The sequence below is a fragment of the Melanerpes formicivorus genome, unplaced genomic scaffold, assembly GCF_026170545.1.
Source record: "Melanerpes formicivorus ecotype bairdi unplaced genomic scaffold, bMelFor1.0.p_v2 SCAF_2, whole genome shotgun sequence".
In the NCBI taxonomy this organism is placed as follows: Eukaryota; Metazoa; Chordata; class Aves; order Piciformes; family Picidae; genus Melanerpes; species Melanerpes formicivorus.
Genome location: NW_027142354.1, coordinates 4,707,164 through 4,729,259, shown reverse-complemented (window position 1 = coordinate 4,729,259; position 22,096 = coordinate 4,707,164). Strand labels below are relative to the sequence as shown.

Here is a 22,096-nt window from a genome sequence, read left to right as displayed (position 1 = left end):
GGAGGAGGGGAAGGAAAACTGGAACAAATGCAGCATTTGTCAAGTTTTGTTTTAAAAATATGCTGCCTGCAGGAAACCAGGTTGTTTGTACAGGGTTTCAGCCTACCAGTTCGTAATTGTAATCGCCTGGTTGCCTCATGAAGTGCAGTAGTAAAGCCTCTGATGTTCGGTTCCTTCCACAAAGCCCAACAAAAGCATCTCTGAATTTGAAATGTTACAGCGCTTACTGGGCTGCACTCTCTGCTACCCTGGCGTAAGGATGCCAGGGATTTTATATGCTGTGCCATGCCAGCCCGTGGTCACAGGCAGTGCCCAAGGTGCTGGCATCGTCAGCCCTGCGGAAACCACGGCAGAGCGCCCGGGAGCTGCACTTGGATGTTGTCGTTCCCCTTCTCCGCAGCCTGTTTTTTCCTCCAGCTCCTTTGTCTTCTGATTTAGTTCTTTCCCTCAGAGTGCAGCCTTGTGTTTTCCTAAATCGTATCTGACAGAGCCTGTTTCTTCCTTTGCTATGCAAAGCATAATAGTAGGGCTTGTAGTGAGATGCCTTGCTGTGAAGTATTCCTTGTTTTTATCAAGTAATTACAGTGCATTTAAGGCACAGTGTATTGAATACACCGCACTGCCTAGATTAGTGGCATAAATAAATTCCGTCATGCTTGGGAAAGAGGTCTGGTGGTGTAATTTACAAGTCTTTGTAATTTTCCTATGTTGGTGTCTTTGTTTATGTATTAATTGCAGCTTCTTAAACTCTGAACCACTCCTCTGAGCACCCTCTGACTTAGCAAATTTCTACCCGCGTCTTCGCTTTCTGCCTGTTTTGGTATTTCCTGATGTAATTTGAAGGTTTCTAGAATGTCTTCCTTCATTCTGGAAGTTCTTAAGACTGGTTTTGTTTTTTGTTTTCCCTCTTTCTCCTCGCTTTGGCTCATGATATGCACCTAAACAGATCTTTCACAGACTCTTCTCTCACAATTTATATTCTGTGAAAGCTTTCCCACTCCTTCCACCCTCCTCGTCGCTGCTTAACACTCTCTGGTGTGTTTTTTTTTCCTTTTTTTACTCTGGGGGTCAGTTTCATTTTCCTCCTGCAAAAATATGGGACTGATTTTAATTTTAAATTGCATTTGCATTTTAATGTTGATGATGCTCTTGGATTAAAATCTGTTCAGTTATTTCTTCCTGTTTCTTCTCCCGAACCTTTCAGCGTGGCTTGCATAGGCACCCAAGGAGAGAAGGCAGCATTTCTGCTGGGCTGCTCTCCTGTGTCATCCTTTGTTACTGTATTCCAGGTGTCTTAAGGTGCAGGTTGCATTGGGAAAACAAATGTATTGAAAGCTGACAGATAACACTGCCATATTTCCCTTGGCTTTTTTCTTCCCGTTCATCCCTGAGTGTTGAAACTTCTAATTAGTGACACTGTTATTTATGCATATATTGTTGATTCAGTCAGGTCATAGCTGAGTTGTTTCTTCAGAGAAAAGATTAGCTGAAATGTCATCATCTCTTAATTTTCCTTCTAACACCTCCATCTGCAATCCAATCTCAGGAGTCTGAAAGTTCTCCTCCAAGTTAGTTCACTTATGCTTGCCTGCAGGTACTCCCTTGGCCATAATTCTGAATTTTCTGTGTTCTCCAGTTTTGCCCTGGGCAGCCTCTAACATCAACAGCATACCCCAAACCATGCAGTTAGTTAGGAAAAAATTGTCTGCTGAAGCTCACTAAGGTGTTTTCTTCAAAGAGTAGCGCACTAAGTCATTCCTCCAGTCTGATGCAGAGCATTGCAGGCACCATCTTCTTACTGGTTTAATAAACTAGTGTTTGATTCCAGCACAATTTATTGAGTGAGGTTTTAAAATAGGGCTCTGATAAGGTATCATGTAGTAACTGCTTGTAGGAGCAGCCCAAGAGCTGTCTTGCAGAAGCTGTGCCCTCCCAGCATCCCCTTGCTGGATGCCTTCTTGGCTGCTGAACTTCTCATGCCACTCCATGACCTGGAGGAGTAGCCAACCAGCTGAATGCTCCCTTACACTCAGCAGACCACTAACAGAGTACACCAGGACACATCTGCCAGACACCACAATGGTTGGAGTAGATGTTTTAAAGATCACAGAATCAATCAGGTTGGAAGAGACCTCCAAGATCATCAAGTCCAACCAATCACCTAACCCTATCTAATCAACTAGACCATGGTACTAAGTGCCTCATCCAGTCTTTTCTTAAACACCTCCAGGCATGTTGCCCCCACCCCCTCCCTGGGCAGCCCATTCCAATGGGCAATTACTCTTTCTGGGAAGACCTTCTTTCTAAGATCAAGCCTAAACCTCCCCCTGTGCAGCTTGAGACTGTGTCCTCTTGTTCTGGTGCTGGTTGCCTTGGAGAAGATACCAACACCCACCTGGCTACAACCTCCCTTCAGGTAGTTGTAGACAGCAAGAAGGTCTGCCCTGAGCCCCCCTCTTCTCCAGGCTAAACAACCCCAGCTCCCTCAGCCTCTCCTCACAGGGCTGTGCTCCAGACTCCTCCCCAGCTTTGTTGCCCTTCTCTGGACACGTTCCAGCATCTCAACATCTTTCTTGAGCTGAGGGGCCTAGAACTAGGCACAGTACTCAAGGTGTGGCCTAACCAGTGCTGAGTACAGGGGCAGAATGACCTCCCTGCTCCTGCTGGCCACACTATTCCTGATCCAGGCAGGGCATCCCTGCCATGGAAGATCACTAGATCTTCCAGTCCTGTAGCCTTTCAATTTTGCAAGCATCTTCCTCTACTTTTGGTAAAGATGTGTGCTGGTTTCTGCACTGAAACGTGTCAGCAGCAAAGTACTGAGGCTTATGCCTCATGATTTCTACCTTCCTTTTCAACACTATTTGTTTCCAGAAGGTGTGGCAAATTCAACAAATTAATTTGGTCTCTTCTCCCAGGCAACCAGCACCAGAACAAGAGGACACAGTCTCAAGGTACACCAGGGGAAGTTTAGGCTGGAGGTGAGGAGAAAGCTCTTCACTGAGAGTAATTCGTCATTGGAATGTGCTGCCCAGGGAGGTGGTGGAGTCACCATCCCTGGAGGTGTTCAAGAGGGGATTGGACGTGGCACTTGGTGCCATGGTCTATAGGTCATGAGGTCTGTGGTGACAGCTTGGACTTGATGATCTTTGAGGTCTCTTCCAATCTTGCTGATACTGTGAATTTCCCTTTAAAATTTTCAAAGATGGGAAGAATGCTGAAGATGGCCAGGGACACTGTCAAGAGTTCCAAATTCTCCATTTTGATTTTAAACCAGTCTCACTTTTTAAAGGTCTAGAGTTCTTCAGGTCATCTTCAGTATCTCTGAGATTAAATGAATGTTGAAGTTGTGGGTTAAAATAAGCATTGTGATTGGATCAGAAGCTACTTCAGGTTTGCATATTTTTACTCCCAGTTTAATTTTTGTCAGTTTCTTAGACATCTACTGATTCTGTCTTCCCCTTTGGATCATCTGGTAATATTTGCCCCAGGGCTGGACAGAATTTTTTAGAATGCTTCAATGTAGAAGCCATTACTACAGTGAATCTGATTGGGAAAACTCCTAGCATGCAGCTGCCTAAACTCCTGTGCTCCACTCATAACCAATAGTGTGGGCATTGATCTGCTGGCTGTTTACACCATCGTTACGCTGGGCAGTCAGTTCCAAGCCACTTACCTCACCATTGGCGCTGACGCACTTCTCACAGGGCAGTGGAGGTGCTTTGCAATTACTGCTCCCCATCCTTGAGGCGAGCCTAGCGTGAATGACATCGCCTTCCTCCCTCTCTCACACCCGGGAGCATCGTGGTGAACTGTGTGCACTGGGAAGTATTGGTCTCCCCTTTCAAGTGGGGAGGGAGGAGCCCCTTTGAAGTGCTGCTGCTGGATGTGTTTGTTACGCCAGAGACAGGAAAATAAGGAGTTAGTTGGTTTACTCCTTCAGTCTGTAAATATTCCCACATAGGCAGTCAGGGCTTCTCCTGTAAATGTGTTGTCTGACCAGAAGCTGGGGCTTCAGTAGGGAAGGGTAAGGGGTGCAGCTGTGTACTTTGTCTTTTGAAAGCACAAAAGTAGAAGTTGGGTGATCACTTCCAATATGACATCTTACATAGACCTGCTGCTGAATGGGGTTAAGCATGGTTTAGTTGATTAGGTGGTGTTGGATGATAGGTTGGACACAATGATCTTGAAGGTCTCTTCCAACCTGGTCTGGTCTGGTCTGGTCTGGTTCAGTTCTATTCTATTCTATTCTATTCTATTCTATTCTATTCTATTCTATTCTATTCTATTCTATTCTATTCTATTCTATTCTATTCTATTCTATTCTATTCTATCTCCTTGGAGCTGTCAGCCTGACACCTCAAGTGGCTGTTGTAGCGGATGCACTGGTGGAAAGATATTGGGATGCCCCTTAGGACAGCTTGGGAGTGGCTTTGGAGGTGACAGTTTTTGCAGTGGCACATTTGCCAAAAATAAATAAGTAAAAATTAGGTAAGTCTGCCTTCGAAGAAAGAAGCTGTGTTGTGTGTCCAGGTTCTTTCTTCCCCTACCATGCATTCTTGCCCAGGAATGTCTGTCATGGTGGCAGTGTAGTGGGCTCCCACCCCTGCAACGTGATGTGATACAATGTGGGAGATGCCAGACTGTTGCTTGGACTTTGGATCACTCTTCCAAAAATGTGTACACACTGCCTGAGGTGACAGAAGGTTAAACTGGGACAAACAGGGTATCTGCTTCATTTAAAAAGTGATTTTAGGGTGAAAACAAAGGCCTCCTATGGTTGATCTTCTCCTTCAGCGACTTACACATTCCTCTCTTGTTTAAAAGCACAGATAATGCAGATTGAAGAAGCCTTGGGTGCTCCTTGCCCAAGTTGAATTTTAAAGAGCTCCACAGCTTTATGAGCAGATAGGGAAATACATCTGTAAGCTGCTGGTGAGAGAACATTTAAATGCTGTTGAATTAGAGAGGGAGAAATGCAGTAGAATGCTTAAGTAGTCTGCTGTTTATTATTTCTTCTGCCTTTTTCCTGCCTCCTGCATGTTCTCACTCAACATAAAAGGATTATGGTTTCAGCACAGTTCCTGGCTATGTGCAGGCTAACTTTGTGCATATATGGAGACAAACCATGGTGTCTAGCACCAGTGATTTTGCACAAGTGACTGACCAGTTTGAGCCAAGTGATATATTTTAAACTTTCAGCGTTTTCCAAAGTGAAATAAGCTGAAGCTAGGAAAACCAGGATCTGCCAGGCTCCACTATCCAAAGTAAAAATAACTAAGTAAACAACCAGGAAGTCTCTTAACTCTTAATGGAATAACAGCTTTGGTGACTGATTCTGGTTATCAGATTACACTCTGAAAATAACTTCTGCTCTATACTTGCAGTTGACTGTAAAAGAAAATACAGTGTGAGCTAATTTTAGAAAATAAGATTAGAGTTAATATTTAATCCCAGAGACCTTCTTCTTCAGAAGGCTGTGGAAAAAAATAGCTGTAGTTAACTGTCACTAATCTTATCTCCTATTTCTAGCATGTGTTTGATTATATAAGTTGTAGTGTTAGGAACAGGCTGGCCGAGTGAGAAGTTAGTAGTTTGTTTGCTACATCCTTGTGCTTCTTAGACAAACTTCAGGACTGGGATGGGATTAAAGTGTCTCCACGTGTGCCTTTAGATTGCAGTAGCAACACTGAATGGGTACCAGAGTAGGCCTGCTCCAGAACAGTATGTGAATAACAGATTGATATTGAGTTCTGCAAGAAATGATCTTATTTCATCTATGATTCTATCCAATTGTTTTAAATTCCTATTTAGCTTGGGATTTGATATTCAGCATGTGAGGCTTGATTCAATTTTCCTTTCTTCCTTTCCCCACAAAATGGCTTAATAATTAAATGGATGTTTGGCGATTAGAGATGAGGGGTTTCTAACTGTGTTTGTGGACTTGGTGATGAATTTAACCCCAAAATCAAAATACTGAAAGTGTAATCCATAATCCTGCAAGCAGCTTGCATGCTTCACAGAAAACCCATCAGAATTCCTATTGATTTCAACACTCAAAGGCATAAAGATAATAATCTATGCCTGTGCTGCTCTATCAGTACTTCAGCGTTCTGAGTGGGTCTGAGGGTCTGACCATCTAATTTACACCCAGTTCAGCAGGATTTAGCAAGTAATGTTCTGCAAATCTTCTTGTATCCCTGGAGGGGAGGAGGAGGCAGTGCCCTCCCACGCCACCACCAATGAGCTTGTTCTTTTAATATGCCCCAGGTAGGCTTTATTTGAAAAGGAACAATTGCATTTAATATTTGCTGCTGAACTTTGATGCCATTTTTTAGAAGATCATTGGTGCTATGCCCTCATTAAAATGGAAATTAGGCTGGGAAAAGCCTACCAAATTACCCAAGCCCACCTCACCAGAACAAGAATAGAATAGAATAGAATAGAATAGAATAGAATAGAATAGAATAGAATAGAATAGAATAGAATAGAATAGAATAGAATAGAATAGACCAGACCAGGTTGGAAGAGACCTTCAAGATCATCATGCCCAACCTATCATCCAACACCACCCAACAAACTAACCCATGAAACCAAGCACCCTGTCAAGTCTCCTCCTGAACACCTCCAGTGATGGTGACTCCACCACCTCCTCGGGCAGCCCACTCCAATGGGCAATCACTCTCTCAGTGTAAAACTTCCTCAAAACCTCCAGCCTGAACCTCCCCTGGCACAGCCTGAGACTGTGTCCTCTTGTTCTGGTACTGGCTGCCTGGGAGAAGAGACCAACCTCTGCCTGTCTACAACCCCCCTTCAGGTAGTTGAAGACAGTAATAAGGTCACCCCTGAGTCTCCTCTTCTCCAGGCTAAGCATCCCCATCTCCCTCAGCCTCTCCTCATAGGGCTTGGAACACCAGCACCTCACCAACTTTGTTGCCCTTCTCTGGACACTCTCCAGCAAGTCAACATCCTTCCTAAACTGAGTGGCCTGGAACTGGACACAGTACTCAAGGTGTGGCCTAACCAGTGCAGTGTACAGGGGCAGAATGACCTCCCTGCTCCTGCTGGCCACACTGTTCTTGATGCAGGCCAGGATGCCATTGGCCCTCCTGGCCACCTGGGCACACTGCAGGCTCATGTTCAGCCTACCATCATCTTCCCTGGAAAACCTTCCAAGGTGGTACAGGATTTGCCACTGGGTTAGGAGTCAGGACAAAACCCTACATTTTTAACATCCTCAGGTTTTCATGCTGCAATAGGCAGCAAACTAGACAATTCTTCTCTGTTCTTGATGTTAGTATGCATCACTACTGTAAACATACTCTTGCTCCATTTTAGATATTGCCTTGCCAAGTTTTGCATTCCTACATGTTTACAGTGATCTTTCTTTGCCCTTAATCACTTTTCCCCTCTTTTAATTGAGCTCAGTCTTGCTGGCATTTTGCAGAAGTTGACCTTCCCCACGCCAGATGCAGCTTCTCATACAGATGCCATTTGCAGCAGGGTTACCAGACATCCATGTTTCCTTTGGAAATAACCTTTTTCCCCCCCTGTAAGAAATACTGTCTGTGCAGAATTGGAGGATTTTGTCTATTTGTCTGGGATTTCGAGACATCTGGAAGTCTGGGCAGCCAGCTAATGAGCTGATGAACTCTGCAGTGCACGGCGAGTCGAGCCCATCCACAGAAATGTCAGACCTCTATGTGTGCTCTGAGGCCACGTCCCATGTGTTGAAAAGAACGGGGAGGCCTCCACAGCATGCTGGATAGGCCATCATGGAGGAGAGGCCGGTGAGAGTTCATCCACACTGCTCTGTCTCCTGTGGTGCCTGTGGGTGTGTATACAACTACCACAGTTTAAAATAGAATTTCTACTCCAGAGTTCCTTACAGAAATACTGTGTTCCTAATGTGGAAGTGAGCTAACCCTCCTCCTAATTTTAGAATGGTGCATGCTGTTGTGCTCTGAAGTTGTGTCTGTAATGCTGCCTCCTTTACTAGCATTTCTCATTGCTGACTCTTCGTCTCAGCTGCTTCTTCTCCCATCTGACAGTGATCAATATTTTTTTTCCCTGAATTAGTCAGGTTTTCATTAATGATGTAATGCCAACCAAAGAAGGGAAGGCAGAGTAGTGTAACGACAGTGCAACTATTTCTGCAAAAGCAGGAAGCTTTACCCGGAATGCATCAAGGAAATATAATGAGAGCTGATGGAGGAAAATAAGGGAAGGAAGATTTCCTCACAAGGAGGTTTTAAGTAGAGTCTGGCAATGATCTCCCAAAGGAAGCAGTGGAGGTCTGGTCACTTAAATCAATTAAAACTAAGCAGAGCATCACACTCCACAGGACTCTGTAAGGAGAAAAGCAGTGTTAGGCTGAATCAAAATATATTTCCCCAGCTTATTTTCTGCAGGGCTGCTCTCTGTATTTTGCTGGTAAATTCAATATGGCTAATGCTGATTAACAACTCTCTTGATTGTGATTATGTCATTGCATTATTTCCAGCTTGGTCCTCAGTACCATAAACTTATGAGGACATGGACATCCAAAGCATGTCCCCTGGCTTGGCTAGCTCAGTCTGAAAGCCAAGCAACAGATAAAGGGCTGGAGAACTTTCTTTCACCTTAGCAGTGGTTAGGATTGATCTTGCTACAGTGCTGAACTGATGTAGACCTCCATATCACTTGCTGAGAGTGGTGTACCTATGGCAGCATAGCAGAGGCAGAAGCTGCACATAAACCTTCAGTGCTTGATTCTTGGATTGCTGTAGAGCAAGAAGATGTGCCAGATGGCTTAGGTAGGGCTGCAGTAGCCGTGTGCTCTGTGCAGTAGGTGTGCAGAAGGGCTTTAATCTATACAAGACCAGCTGGGAAGAGGAGCAAGACAAAATAAAGTGATTCACCCTTAGATTTGGCAGCATGTTTAATATGTTTCCAGTACACAGAGAAGTCCTTTCCTGGCTTGCTTTGAAAGATAAGGGAAAAGAAGCCTCCCAGAAGCTGAGATCTATGCTTTGCTTTTCTTATCTGTGTGGGCATTTTTGTTTTGTATATAAGCTTTACCTTTTCTCTGCCTGGTTTTCTTGTAGCCAGTCACTTCCACTTAAACAGCAGAAATGGACACAAATTGGACAAATGATCAGAGGGACTGGGACAGGGACTTGGCGTAGGAGCTTGGCCAAGGTACCCAGCAGAGATTACTACAAAGCGACCTACCTACTTACACATCTATTTACGTGCAAAATAAGGTTTAACAGCAAACAAATCTTGCACATATGGTATCTTATTTACAGCAGGGGGAAAAAATAAACTGAGATTGTTGCTGGCATGTGTTTTACCCATCCAGCAAAGGTCTCTCTCACGTGTAAATGGAGACTGTTACAGCAGAGAAATGATCTGTTTCCTTCTGCAAACACAGATCGACTCAGTTTCGCTGTTTTCACAGGGATGAATCAGTCAGGTCAAATCATTTTAAAAGAGTGTTCTTACCTCTTGCTTTAGAAATTCATGTGTGGTGGTAACACACGCAGCTTCCAAGCCTTTTCTTTCCCAACATGCAGTGCTCATAACCGTGCTACAGTGCCTCAGCTCCAGCCTTCCTGCCAGAATGCATTAGGTGCAAGCAGTCCCAAAGTCACCAGGACTAAGGCAGGGGACATGCTACAGGAGCCAAACCAATATTTGGACAGCTTCAGGCAACAGCAATTGCACTAGCTTTCACACTTGGTAGAAGCTTCGCATCCATTTGTTAACAAAGTTATTGTTTGTGCAGTTTCAAGCATTGGCACTTGAGGGATTCCTCCCTGAGGGTGATGACAAGTGCCCAGTGCTTGAAAAGAGATTTTGCTCCTCTGGATCTGAAGATTGTGAGTGAGGAAAGCAATGTCATCAGGTAAGGTCTCGTAAGGAAGTTAAGGTGCACCTTTGACCAGTGTTTAAATCGTCCTTCACTAGAGGCATCATCAGCTGGTCGTTGTGGGGAGCCCATAGCGCTGTCTCGAGCTCTGCTTCCGATTCATTCAGCACACAGCAGCTGTAACAGCTGCCTTGCTGCAGTTTGTTATCACAGTGGTTTATTTGGAGCAAAAGCCTGAGTCAGTGTGGGAGACAGCCATACCGTGCAGTGTTATGAGTCAGCCGTGGGGCACAGAGCAGGCAGGTGAAACTGGTCCAGCACAGAAAGTGATTTTAATTTGCTTTCCAGTCATTCCACCTAGTGGCCAAGTGGCACAACTGCCAGCAGAGCTGGGTCTGTGCTGCAGACTCCCTCCTCATCAAAAGGGACCCGAAACCCCCAGACAGCATCTATGGCTGCTCCTACAGACCCACACTGCCTGCAGAGCTTACAAGATGTGTAGGAAATATGTAAGCCCTCACACTGAAGATCTTATCAAAGAGAAACATTGGCCTGTGAGTAGCTCATTAAGTTCCTGAGCAACATTGTTTATCATGCTGCATAGATAGAGTGCAGATAGGCCTTTAGTGAGCCGATAATCTAACAAATAGGCAGAAAGTGTAACACTGATAAAGCAGAGATCAGTTTAATAGCCAGCTGTAAATCTAGGCAATTCTGTACCAGAGGCATACTGCAGAACAGGACTGTGCAAACATGTGAAGTATGTGCATGGAAATCCGCTGTTTCTTAAAATAGCAGATGTGGTCATAATACTATGTATGGAAAAGCTATTGGGAGCGATCTTAGAGGCGCTTGAAAATACTTGTCCATTTGTCAAAGCCTGCATTACTCGTGGTATCTTCCTAATCCAGCATCACAAGTTCAGATCTAGGAGTAACAAAGCCTTGTTTCTGGAAGTCAGGATTTATTTATTTATTTTTATTTATTTTTTTAAATCTGAGAGCTCTGCCACTGGTCCTGAGGCAGCGTAGGGAATTTATAGGCTTTTGATTGGGATGAACTGAGTTATTCACTTAGATGCATGCTAACCATGAGTAAGACCCACCACTAACTCATGGCCTGATGTCTCATGAACCTCTAGAGCAGCTTCTTCAAGAGGGGATTGGATGTGCCACTTGGTGCCATGGTTTAGTCATGAGGTCTGTGGTGACAGGTTGGACTCGATGATCTTTGAGGCCTCTTCCAACCTTGGTGATTCTGTGACTCTGTGTGATTCTGTGGTTCTTTTTCAGTGGGATTGATTCAGTTGGAAAGACAGAGGAAAGCAGCTCACTTCACTGGCTGGCTAGGATATTCTTCTGAGAATTTGAATCCTTACAGCCTGGAGAAGTGACTTATCCTCCTACTTTATAGGTCCTTCTTCTGATCTTACATTGTTTTACAAAAAGTTGGCAGCAGTACTTCCTCTTACCGATTGTTTTAAAAGAAGAAAATGAGCTGGGCTACCAGAGGCATGTACAGCCAGAAGGAGGATGAAGGCTTTGCATCCCAACCTCATGTAGATGTGCAGGTGTTTGGCTGCTCTTAATCCCATCTAGATACCTTTGCTTGGTATGCAAAGCACAGAGAACTCAGATTTGTGACTACCACTTGCAAACAAGCTAAGAAGGTGTCTTGGTGAACTGAGTCTGAAGTGACTCTCACAGTATCACAGTATCACAGTATAACTAAGGGTGGAAGAGACCTCGAGGATCATCGAGTCCAACCTATAAACACAGAACCCATGACTAGACCATGGCACCAAGTGCCCCCTCTCCAGGGTCATATAGAACCCTCTCCACGGTCATATAGAATGTGGTTGGTGTAATGGGAAATTTAACTGTGGTCTCCCAAATCTGAACATGGTGTCCAAACTGCTGAATCTCTTTCATCCTTGATGGTGAGCCCTGACTTCAAAGCAGCCTTTCACTGCTTCAGGAAGAGTGTTCCAGGTACCTTTGTTTCCTACTCACTGGGGGGAAAAATGCCACAGCAGTTAGTGTCAGTGCATTACTTTTTTTTGTCAAAAAATAGATATAGTTTAAAGGTTCTTGTAATACAGGCTCCAGAACTGGATGCAGTACTCCAGGTGGGGTCTCACGAGAGCGGTGTGGAGGAGGAGAATCACCTCCCTCAACATGCTGGCCATAGATTTTCAAGATATTTGGGAAAAATAGTACTGAGCTCATCCTGTACAATGAGGTATAGGAAAAAGGTTAAAAGGAGCAGTGCTTCTTCTTGGGTGTAGCATCATTGCTGGTATGATGGAAAAATAACCAGTACTAAGCAGTATTTCTTTCTCAACAGTAGATTTGTTATCTAACCACTCAGTGAAGGATTTTGGATGGTAGCAAGAGATGACCTTAACACTGGCAAATTCTCTCTCTGTTTTTTGCAGGTCACTGTCAGGGGATTTGGTCCATTGTTACAGTTTGCCTATACTGCTAAGCTGTTACTCAGCAGAGAAAACATCCAGGAGGTCATCCACTGCGCTGAGTTCCTGCGCATGCACAACCTGGAGGACTCCTGCTTCAGCTTCCTTCAGACCCAACTGCTGAACAATGAAGATGGCCTGTTCCTGTGCAAAAAAGATACCACCTGTCAGCGCATGCACGATGAGGAGAACTCAGATGGAGACGAGGAGGAGACGATGGAATCGGAGACGTCAAAAATATCTTGCCCGAGAGAGAGGATGCACCAAGAGCCTTTCAATTTTGAAAGCACCGTTGCTGGAGCAGACAAAGGTGAAGGGATGCTGCCTGACTCTGACATGCTGAGAGATAGCAAGGACAATTTGGACAAAGATGCAGTAACACGGTACCCCAGATACAAGAAATACCAGCTTGCTTGTACCAAGAATGTCTACAACACATCACACATCAGTACCTCAGGTTTTGCAAGCACATTCAGTGAAGAGAGCTCTGGAAATGGCCTCAAATCAGGACTTGCTATGGGGCAGATAAAAAGCGAGCCTCAGAATGAAGAGAACGATGAAGAAAGCATCACACTTTGCCTGTCTGGAGATGAACCTGACATCAGGGATAAAGAAGGGGATGTTGAAATGGACAGAAAACAGCCAAGCCCCACTTGTGTTGACAGGCCAAAAAGTGGGTCCTCTCCTTCTTGCTTGCGATCTTTCTTCAACAGAACAAAAAGCATAGATTTGGTTGGCTTCCCCAGCACTTCCCAGCAGCACTTTGGCAGGAGTCCAGCGTGCCCTTTTGAAAAAGGGACAACTCAGGGTGACCACAAAACTGATTACGTCCCTTTCACGGGGAACTATGGACAGTCCCATGCCATGCAGAAGGATGCTTCCAACTTCACAGTGGGATCACCACTCAGGGGGCCCGGCTTTGAAACGCTCTGTAAGCAAGAAGGGGAACTGGACAGGAGGAGTGTTATATTCTCTTCAAACGCTTGTGACCAAGTAAATACTTCGGTGCATTCATATTCTGGTGTGAGCAGCTTGGACAAAGACCTCACTGAGACTGTGCCAAAGGGTCTGTGGGCTGGCAGTAGCCAGTCTCTCCCCAGCTCGCAGACCTATTCGCACAGCGGACTGACAGCTGATCACCTGCCGGGAAGGATGCGGCCGAACACCAGCTGTCCGGTGCCAATTAAAGTTTGCCCTCGTTCTCCTCCTTTGGAAACCAGAACCAGGACCTCCAGCTCGTGCTCTTCCTACTCCTACGCAGAGGACGGCAGCGGTGGCTCCCCCTGCAGTCTGCGTCTTTGCGAGCTCTCCTCTTCCCCTTGCTCCCAAGGCCCCCGATTCCTGGCGCCTGAGCACCAGGAGCCCGGTGTGGTGGGGGATGGATTGTACAACCCAGTCCGAGCCCAGATTAAATGTGAGCCATCCTATGGAACAAACTCCAGCGATGAGTCTGGGTCATTCTCAGAAGCAGACAGTGAATCATGTCCTGTGCAAGACAGAGGGCATGAGGTAGGGATTTAAGATAAGTACATATATTGCAGTCATTGTGACCCACTTAATTGCTCCTTGATTGTCTCTAATGACTTGGCATTTCCCCAGCACTTTGTCTATAGAGGCAAAGAGTAATTTCTGTTTATCCCCTTGTCAGTTGAATGTGTGTGTGGTTGGTTTCATGTTGACAGGTCTGCTTGACCTCCAAGGTGTTGGAGTTTGGGTATGGGACAACAGCAAACTGCTGACTAATGAGACTGCGTTGGTGTGCTTAGGGATCTGCTAGAAGTATCCATTCTTCCTCCCTCCCTTGCACACCTGCATGGCACAAAGCACCATTCCTCATCCTTAATTTGTGGAAGTGGATCCAGCTCCGCTTCCTGTTGCTGCTGGTGTGTTTGAGCAACCTCATGCCGTGCCTTCACTGACACCGAGGTTTGGTCAGCCCCCTTGAAGAGCCCCTGCTTGATATTACTAACAGCCTGACTAGAGGAGACAGACAGAGTGGGAGGAGAAAGACGGGTGAAATGACTTAAACAGTTGCACAGCTGGTCACCCTCGGTTGTGGGAATGGTTTTAAAGTCATCTTCCCTCTGTGTCCTGGGTCCTGCACATGCAGGCGATGGGTTTAGACTCCATTAAGTGATAACTGAGATGATGTTTCCTGCCCTTGACTCCACTTTGTTTGGTGGTGAGCTCTAGCAGCCATTGCATAAATGGTTTCCAAGAGAGGTTACCCAGCAGTTCCCAGGACTGTTAGAACAGTAGGCCCATGGTCTGGGCTGGAAGAGCAAGCTGTGGATTTCCACATATTTCTCTCCTGAGAGGGATTAAAAAGAGGGCCCACTCTAAAACTAGAGATGGGCCAGCCAGAGGTGCTGTAGTTATGACTGGTTAACCATGATTGAATAAACTGTCTGTATGAAGCATTAGTTTGAGAGAAAACTTGGGGATGTGTTGTGGAGCCCAGAAATTGTCAGACTGGAAGTTTTCATAGAGCTTCCTTAGGAAACTGCATGATCTGGAGAGCATCTGGGTGAGACTGGGTATCTGGCTCCACTCATAATGCTGAAATGCTCCACTGAGATCTTGTCCTTCACCCTGAGGAGCAGTGAGTGCAAGTTTGTGGGGTTCATATGCTGTGAGTGCTTAGTTTGGATCCAGGCAGTTGTGGGCTATGGATGAAAAGGCTGAACTTTATTTTATCCCTCAATCTTTATTCCAGCTACATCCCAGGCTTTGGACTATACCTTTCAGACAGATGTGGGTGGTTCCTTTAGTTGGTTGCTTATCTCTAGAAAGGGCTGAAGAGCCTGGGGGAGCCTCTGGTGTTCTAATTCTTGTAAGGTTGTACCAGTGGTTTCAAGAGGACAGTTCTTGTTTGTCTGCATGTCCTGAGCTGGGGAATGCAGAAGGGTGAGTCTTCTTGGGAGGCTGCCTGGGATACTGTTCCTAGGACTTCATTCAGGAAGTCCTACAGCAGAACCACTCTGCTTGGCCATGCCAAGGTTACTCGGTGAAGCCTTTCCTTTATGAGGGGCGGAAGGCAGCAGGGAGTGGGATCGAGGGGAGCGTCTGATCTCCGCCCGTGTGTGCTGCTTGCTCAGCAAGGGCTAATGCGCAGCATGAGGCAGAGGAGAGGGCAGGAGGTTAGCCTTTTGGGGTTTGATGATTAATTAGCTGTCATAATTGGCTAATTGTGTGGAGATGCTCTAGCAGAAATGAGCCTGGAAGAGTCAAATGAGAAGGTTATAGGAGACTGGTGGTAGTTTACTGAAGAAAGTGTGTGAATGTGTGCAGGAGACTGTGGGTGAGAGGAAAAACATTCATGAGAGGAGCAAAAGGATGGGCTGCAGGAGGCCATCTTGGTGTGCAGCTGGCAGGCAGATGTGTCTAGTTCAGGATCAGATCTGGAAAGGGTTTGCTAAACTCCTGGGCTACTTCTGGTTTCCTCCTGGGGACATTTTTTGCATTGTGCTGAGCAAGTTTTCTCCCTGGGACTACTGATAAGGCTGCTGCTCTTTGTTTTCTTTTGCATTTGGTGGGGTTTTGCCCCTTTTATTTTTACCCAACATTTTGATTAGGAGCTCTGGTCATTAAAAATGTAGTGAGGAGAAATTAGTGCTCTGTGAGGTTGCACTGCACCATCCTGAACAAACCAAGGGTAAATGGATTGTGCCAGGGCTTCAGATTTTATCTGGGGGTTGGATTCAATGATCTTCAGAGGTCCCTTCCCACCCCTGACATCCTGTGAGGTGAAAAATAGAATTGTAAAGGTTGTTATCCATACAAGAAAGGACACTTGCAGCCTCATTAAACAATGCTGTTTACAGCAGCTCAGGCTGTCTATCCTGAAATCCTGCAAAATCCACCACTGTGGAAACCTCAGGGAAGGATATGTTAAAAACCAGGCAGTAGAAAATACCTGAGAAACAGTAAGTTCTTGTGTCCCCCACAGCAAACTCCTGGCCAAGCTGTCAGCCCATAGCTTGGACAGCAGCACTCTGTGCTGGGTTAGGAACTGGCTGTATGGCCAAGCCCAGAATAGTGGTGAATGGTGCCACTGCCAACTGGAGGCCAGTCACTAGTGATGTCCCCCAGGGATCATTGTTAGGCCCAATCCTCTTCAATATCTTTATTGATGATCTGCACAAGGTGATAGAGTCCACCATTAGTAAGTTTGCCGATGACATCAAGCTGGGGGCAGGAGTTGATCTGTTAGAGGGTTGAAGGGCTCTCCAGAGGGACCTTGACAGGCTGGACAGATGGGTGGAGTCCAAAATGATGGCATTTAACAAGTCCAAGTGCCAGGTGTTGCACTTTGGCCACAACAACCCCATGCAGTGCTACAGGCTGGGGTCAGAGTGGCTGGAGAGCAGCCAAACAGAAAGGGACCTGGGGGTACTGGTTGACTGCCAACTGAGCATGAGCCAGCAGTGTGCCCTGGTGGCCAAGAAGGCCAATGGCATCCTGGTCTGCATCAGAAATAGTGTGGCCAGCAGGAGCAGGGAAGTCATTCTTCCCCTACACTCAGCACTGGTTAGGTCACACCTTGAGTACTGTGTCCAGTTCTGGGCTCCTCAGTTTAGGAAGGACATTGAGACACTTGAACGTGTCCAGAGAAGGGCAAAGAGGCTGGTGAGACGTCTTGAGTACAAGCCGTGTGAGGAGAGGCTGAGGGAGCTGGGGTTCTTTAGCCTGGAGAAGAGCAGGCTCAGGGGAGACCTCATTGCTGTCTACATCTACCTGAAGGGAGATTGTAGCCAGATGGGGGTTGGTCTCTTCTCCCAGGCAACCAGCACCAGAACTAGAGGAGACAGTCTCAAGATGTGCAGGGGGAAGTTTAGGCTGGAGGTGAGGAGAAAGTTCTTCACCGAGCGAGTCATTCGTCATTGGAATGTGCTGCCCCCTGCCCCCGGTGGTGGAGTCACCGTCCCTGGAGGTGTTCAAGAAAGGATTGGATGTGGCTCTTGGAGCCATGGTTTAGTTGTCATGAGGTGTTAGGTATTAGGTAATAGGTTGGACTTGATGATCTCTGAGGTCTTTTCCAACCTGGTTGATTCTGTGATTCTGTATAAGTCACTCTACCTACTTTTAGCAGTTTGTCATTAGAACAGCAGGAGAGATGCACAGCAGTCTGAAATGGACTGCTTTCCATCCTTCACCTCCCTGCAGGCTGCACAGGAATCTTTCTCCGTTCCCAAAACTGTCCATTTACCCATGCTGTCCTGATGACTGCCCAGATGGGTCCCTTGCCCCTTGCCACATCAGATCACACAGTGTTTGCTGGGCTTCTCTTCAAATAATGCATGATAAGATAGCTGAGGGTAACACTCACCCCACTGGAGGGTGGCCAGGCAGCTCTTCTGCTGTGGGTGGGACTTCATTTGGGTAGGACAGCCTAATGGGAATAAGCCTGGTAGACTGACCCTTGGTTATCTTATGGGGCTGTTCAGTCTCCTTGGAATTTGGACTTTACTTGTTCTTAATTTGGTTCCTGGAGTGCTATCTGTGCCAGAATTAATGTCACCAAACATCATTTGCTGGTGTATTGATCATGTGAAAAGTAGGTAAAAGGTTTTTTCTTCCTGCTTTTTTGGGGGGGCACTCTGCTTTCCTGCAGAGGGGTACCATTCAGGAGCACATGCCTAAGTTGTTTGGTGCCATTAATGGGGTGCTAGGGCTCAGCATGAGTGGAATGTAGCTGAAGGTGACCCCACTCTGTGACCAGCCTAGCTGTCCCAGCCCTCTCTGTCTGCTGTGCAGATGGCAGTCACAAGTGTCAGAGGAGCTGATGCTCCCCATAACACCACTGGTAAATCCTCTCCAGGATGTCTGCCTTCTGTTTTCCTTCTTGATAAGGTGGCCACCCAAAAACTGCTGAGATTTTCCTTTCTTAAGGTTTTGTGATGGAAGCAGCAAGGGCAAATGCCCCTGTGTCACAGGGTTGCAGGAATGAGGCTGTTAAGCCGCTGAGACTTTACAGAAATATTTAACACTGTATGTTGCTCTCTTCACCCATCTCTCTCAGGCCTCCACAGGTTGTTAAAAATCAATTGTTGGGATATAGTACTAGAGAGAAGACTTACACTCAGTGCTTGCAGGCAGGTTCTGACAACCCTGCTTAAAATAGCAACAACAAAACAATAAGCCCTGAAATAATGAATTGTTGGGAAGGAAGTATTCTGTCAATCTGTTAACCTACTTAGGGACAGAAACTCCAGCTACTACCTACTTTTCTTGATATTCCTTTTCTTTGGCAAGTATCTGTGGGCTTTCCTCTGCTAGAAAACTTGTAAAAACCATCATACTACTAAAGCACTTGAAAAGAAGTCTCAGCTTAGTCTAATTTGATGAGTGAGTTTTCTTAGGTGTGGTTAGTAGGTGATGAGAGGTTCTCCTTCCCATCTGCTCTGCCCTGGTGAGGCCACATCTGGAACATTGTGTCCAGTTTTGGGCCCCTCAGTACAAGAAGGACCTCAGGGAACTGCTTGAAAGAGTCCAGCACAGAGCCAGAAAAATGATGAGGGGAGTGGAATATCTTCCTTACGAGGAGAGGCTGAGGGAGCTGGGGCTCTTTAGCTTGGAGAGGAAGAGACTAAGGGGTGACCTCATTAATGTTTATAAATATGGGAAGGGTGTGTTTCAAGAGGGTGGAGTCAGGCTCAGGAGACAGAACAAGGGGCAATGGGTGGAAGTTGAGGCATAGGAATTTCCATGGAAACATGAGGGAAAAGATTTTCACTGTGATGCTGTCGTAACACTGGAACAGGCTGCCCGGGGAGGGGTTGTGGAGCCTCCCTCTCTGGAGATACTTAAACCCCCCCACCTGGATGCATTTCTCTGTGATTTGCTATAGGTGATCCTGCTCTGGATGATCTTTTGAGGTCCCCTGCAACCCCTAACATTCTGTGATTGTGTGAATAAAAAGTGCAGGAGAAGGCAAGGGGTGGAGTATTGCAAGAACCATTACTGTCTAGAGAGTTGCATTCAATATGTCTTTCATTTGTATTTCTAAAGAATTTCCCACCTGGGTTAGTGACTCACTTTTCAAAGTTTCATAAAGGCAAAGCTAGTGCAATTGGGCCACTGAGGATACTGTTGGCAAATAACCTTCAGTGAGAGGCTAAACCTTTCCGTGTTAAGCAACAGCCAGCCACCCTTTCTCCATTCATCTGCTTAGCAAAGTCAGAGCCCCAGTAAAAGAGAGTGAACTGAAGTTACTCTACCAGAAACCTGCTGGAGCTGTGCTGAGTCACCTAAGCTGAGTCTTTGTCACTGCTTTATGTTTCTACTTAGTGAAGAGTATTACTTAGACAGGAGAACTGGAAACATACATGCTAAGGAGTTAGTTTCCCTTTGTATGTAGTTCCTCCCCAGAATTTTGTGTTTGGTCAACCCAGCTTTCCTGATCTTCCTAGGCTGACAAATATGAACATGAGAAAATCACTTTCCACTTTCTTCTGTGATGGATATTCTCCTGACCAGGATCATCAGCAGAGCACTGGGAACTGTGTTTGGCATCATCTGCTTAAATGGAGTCTTCTCAAACATCAGTCCTGCAAGATAAACTTCATGGCAGTTTTGTTTCCTTTCCTCTCTTCTTTAGGAGTGACATCCATACTGGTAGCAGAGAATTACTGGATGACAGCTACACTCAGAGTTTTCCATTGCAGGCTTGACATTTCAGGAAGGTCCTTTTCAAAGCTGTGTTATTTCATTTCAGCCTACATTCAATTCTATTATACCCTGAGCTGAAGACATTGCTGGAGCTTTTGAAGGACTCTCCAGTTTCTTCAAAAGCAGCTTTCTCAGATAAATACTACACTTTATCCCCACCCCATTTCACTACCTTTTCTGCCCTTCTTAAATGCATCTACAGCTCCTGTTGGGGTTTCTATTCCTGGTCTCAGAAAAGCCTGATAATGGACCAGGAGTATTGTATTGTTGTGCCCTTTGAAGGGTTGGAAGCTGGGGTCAATCACAAGCAGTGAACAGGAAGAGGTCAACCCAGCATTATAAGTACCAGCAGTGTGTGATCTGAATACAAGCCCACAAGTCATGAGCTAAAAGGGTGAGAATTCTTCTCCTTATCAGTGCTCCTTAAGGCACTCAGCCATGGGACTAGACACTTCCTCTAGTTCTCTAAGGCAGGTGGCAAATCAAAAGGTAACTTAGGCTGCTTCCACTAAGTGCATAGCAGTGGCCTCTCAGGCAGCATTTGTTGACAGAGACACCTCATGGCCTTCAGGAGGTGAGGCTGGAGCTGACCTCAGGCAACCATACAGCCATCCATTGTGTTGTGGCAGGTAGGACATACAGGCTGTTTGCAGTTGGATCTGCTGATTGAGGCCATTTCAGACCTGTTTTGTGGACACAGTGGTGGGTCCTTGCTGCCTGGGCTTGCTGTTCTCCTCATGCAGTCCTCTGCCATCCTTGTGTGGTTGACACCTGAAAAGAAGAGGTGCTTTAAAGGCTTTACCTGTGCCCACAGCTTGGTGGGGAAATCATGGAATCGTTTAGGCTAGAAAAGACCTTGTAAGATCAGTGAGTCCAACCATTAACCTAATACTACCAAGTCAGCTCTTAAACCATGTCCCTAAGCACCACACCTACATGTCTTCTCACAGGAACACAGGATGTGAGAGATTGGAAGGGACCTCTGCAGATCATCGAGTCCACCCCCCTGCCAGAGCAGGAGCATAGAATCTAGCACAGGTCGCACAGGAACACATCCAGATGGGTCTTGAAATTCTCCACAGAAGGAGACTCCACAACCTCTCTGTGGAGCCTGTTCCAGTGCCCTGTGACCCTCACAGTGAAGAAGTTCCTCCTCATGTGGAGGTGGAAACTCCTGTGCTGTAGTTTCTATCCATTGCCCCTTGTCCTACCACAGGGTGCAAGTGAGCAGAGCCTGTCCCCTCCCTCTTGACACCCAGCCCTCAGATATTTATAAACATTTATTAAATCCCTTCTCAGTCTTCTCCAGACTGAAAAGCCCCAGGGCTCTCAGCCTCTCCTCATAGGGCACATGCTCCAGTCTCTTAATCATCCTGGTATATCATCTTTGGATCCTTGGATGCTGTATCACCCTTGAATACCTCCAGGGATGATGATTCAGTCACCTCCCTGTTACAATGCTTCATAGCGCTCTCAATTAAGAAAATTTTTCTGATACTCAATCTAAACCTCCCCTGATGCAACTTGAGGCCATTTCCTTTCATCCTGTCTCTTGCTGCTCAGAACAGACCAACACCCAGCTTACTGCAGCCCTCTTTCAGATAGTTGTAGAGAGCAATAAGGCCTCCTTTTCTCCATGCTAAACTACCCCACTTCCCTGAGCCCTGAATCTCAAGACTTTTGCTCTAGACCCTTTATCAGCTTCATTGCCCTCCTCTGGACATGCTCCAGCACCTAAGTATCTTTCATGTAGTGAGAGACCCAAAACTGAGCACAGTATTCAAGGTGTGGCCTCACCACTGCTGAGTACAAAGGGTCAATCACTTCTCTAACCTTGCTGGTCCCCCCATTCCTGATCCAGCCCAGGATGCAACAGGCCTTCTTGGCTGCCTGAGCACACTGCTGGCTCATATCCAAACATCCATTGACCAACCCACCCAGGTCTTTTTCCACCAGGCATGTTTCCAGCCACTCTTCCCAAGGCTATGGCCTTGCATGGAGTTGTTGTGACCCAAGTGCAGAACTCAGTATTTGGCCTGGTGAGCCCCAAACAACTGGCCTCAGCCCATCAATCCAGCCTGTAGAGCCTTCCTACCCTC

The 22,096-nt window shown here is 46.2% G+C and overlaps 1 protein-coding gene across 4 annotated transcripts in view; it reads left to right on the top strand.

The window, feature by feature from the left end:
• The window catches only part of BACH2 (BTB domain and CNC homolog 2), a 230,485-nt gene that overhangs the window by 191,179 nt on the left and 17,210 nt on the right, over positions 1-22,096 (top strand). For all 4 annotated transcript variants that reach the window (XM_068149520.1, XM_068149545.1, XM_068149529.1 and 1 more), the window contains one exon: positions 12,291-13,835. In XM_068149520.1, the coding sequence (XP_068005621.1) occupies positions 12,291-13,835 (1,545 nt within the window). The remainder of the gene's footprint in view (positions 1-12,290; positions 13,836-22,096) is intronic.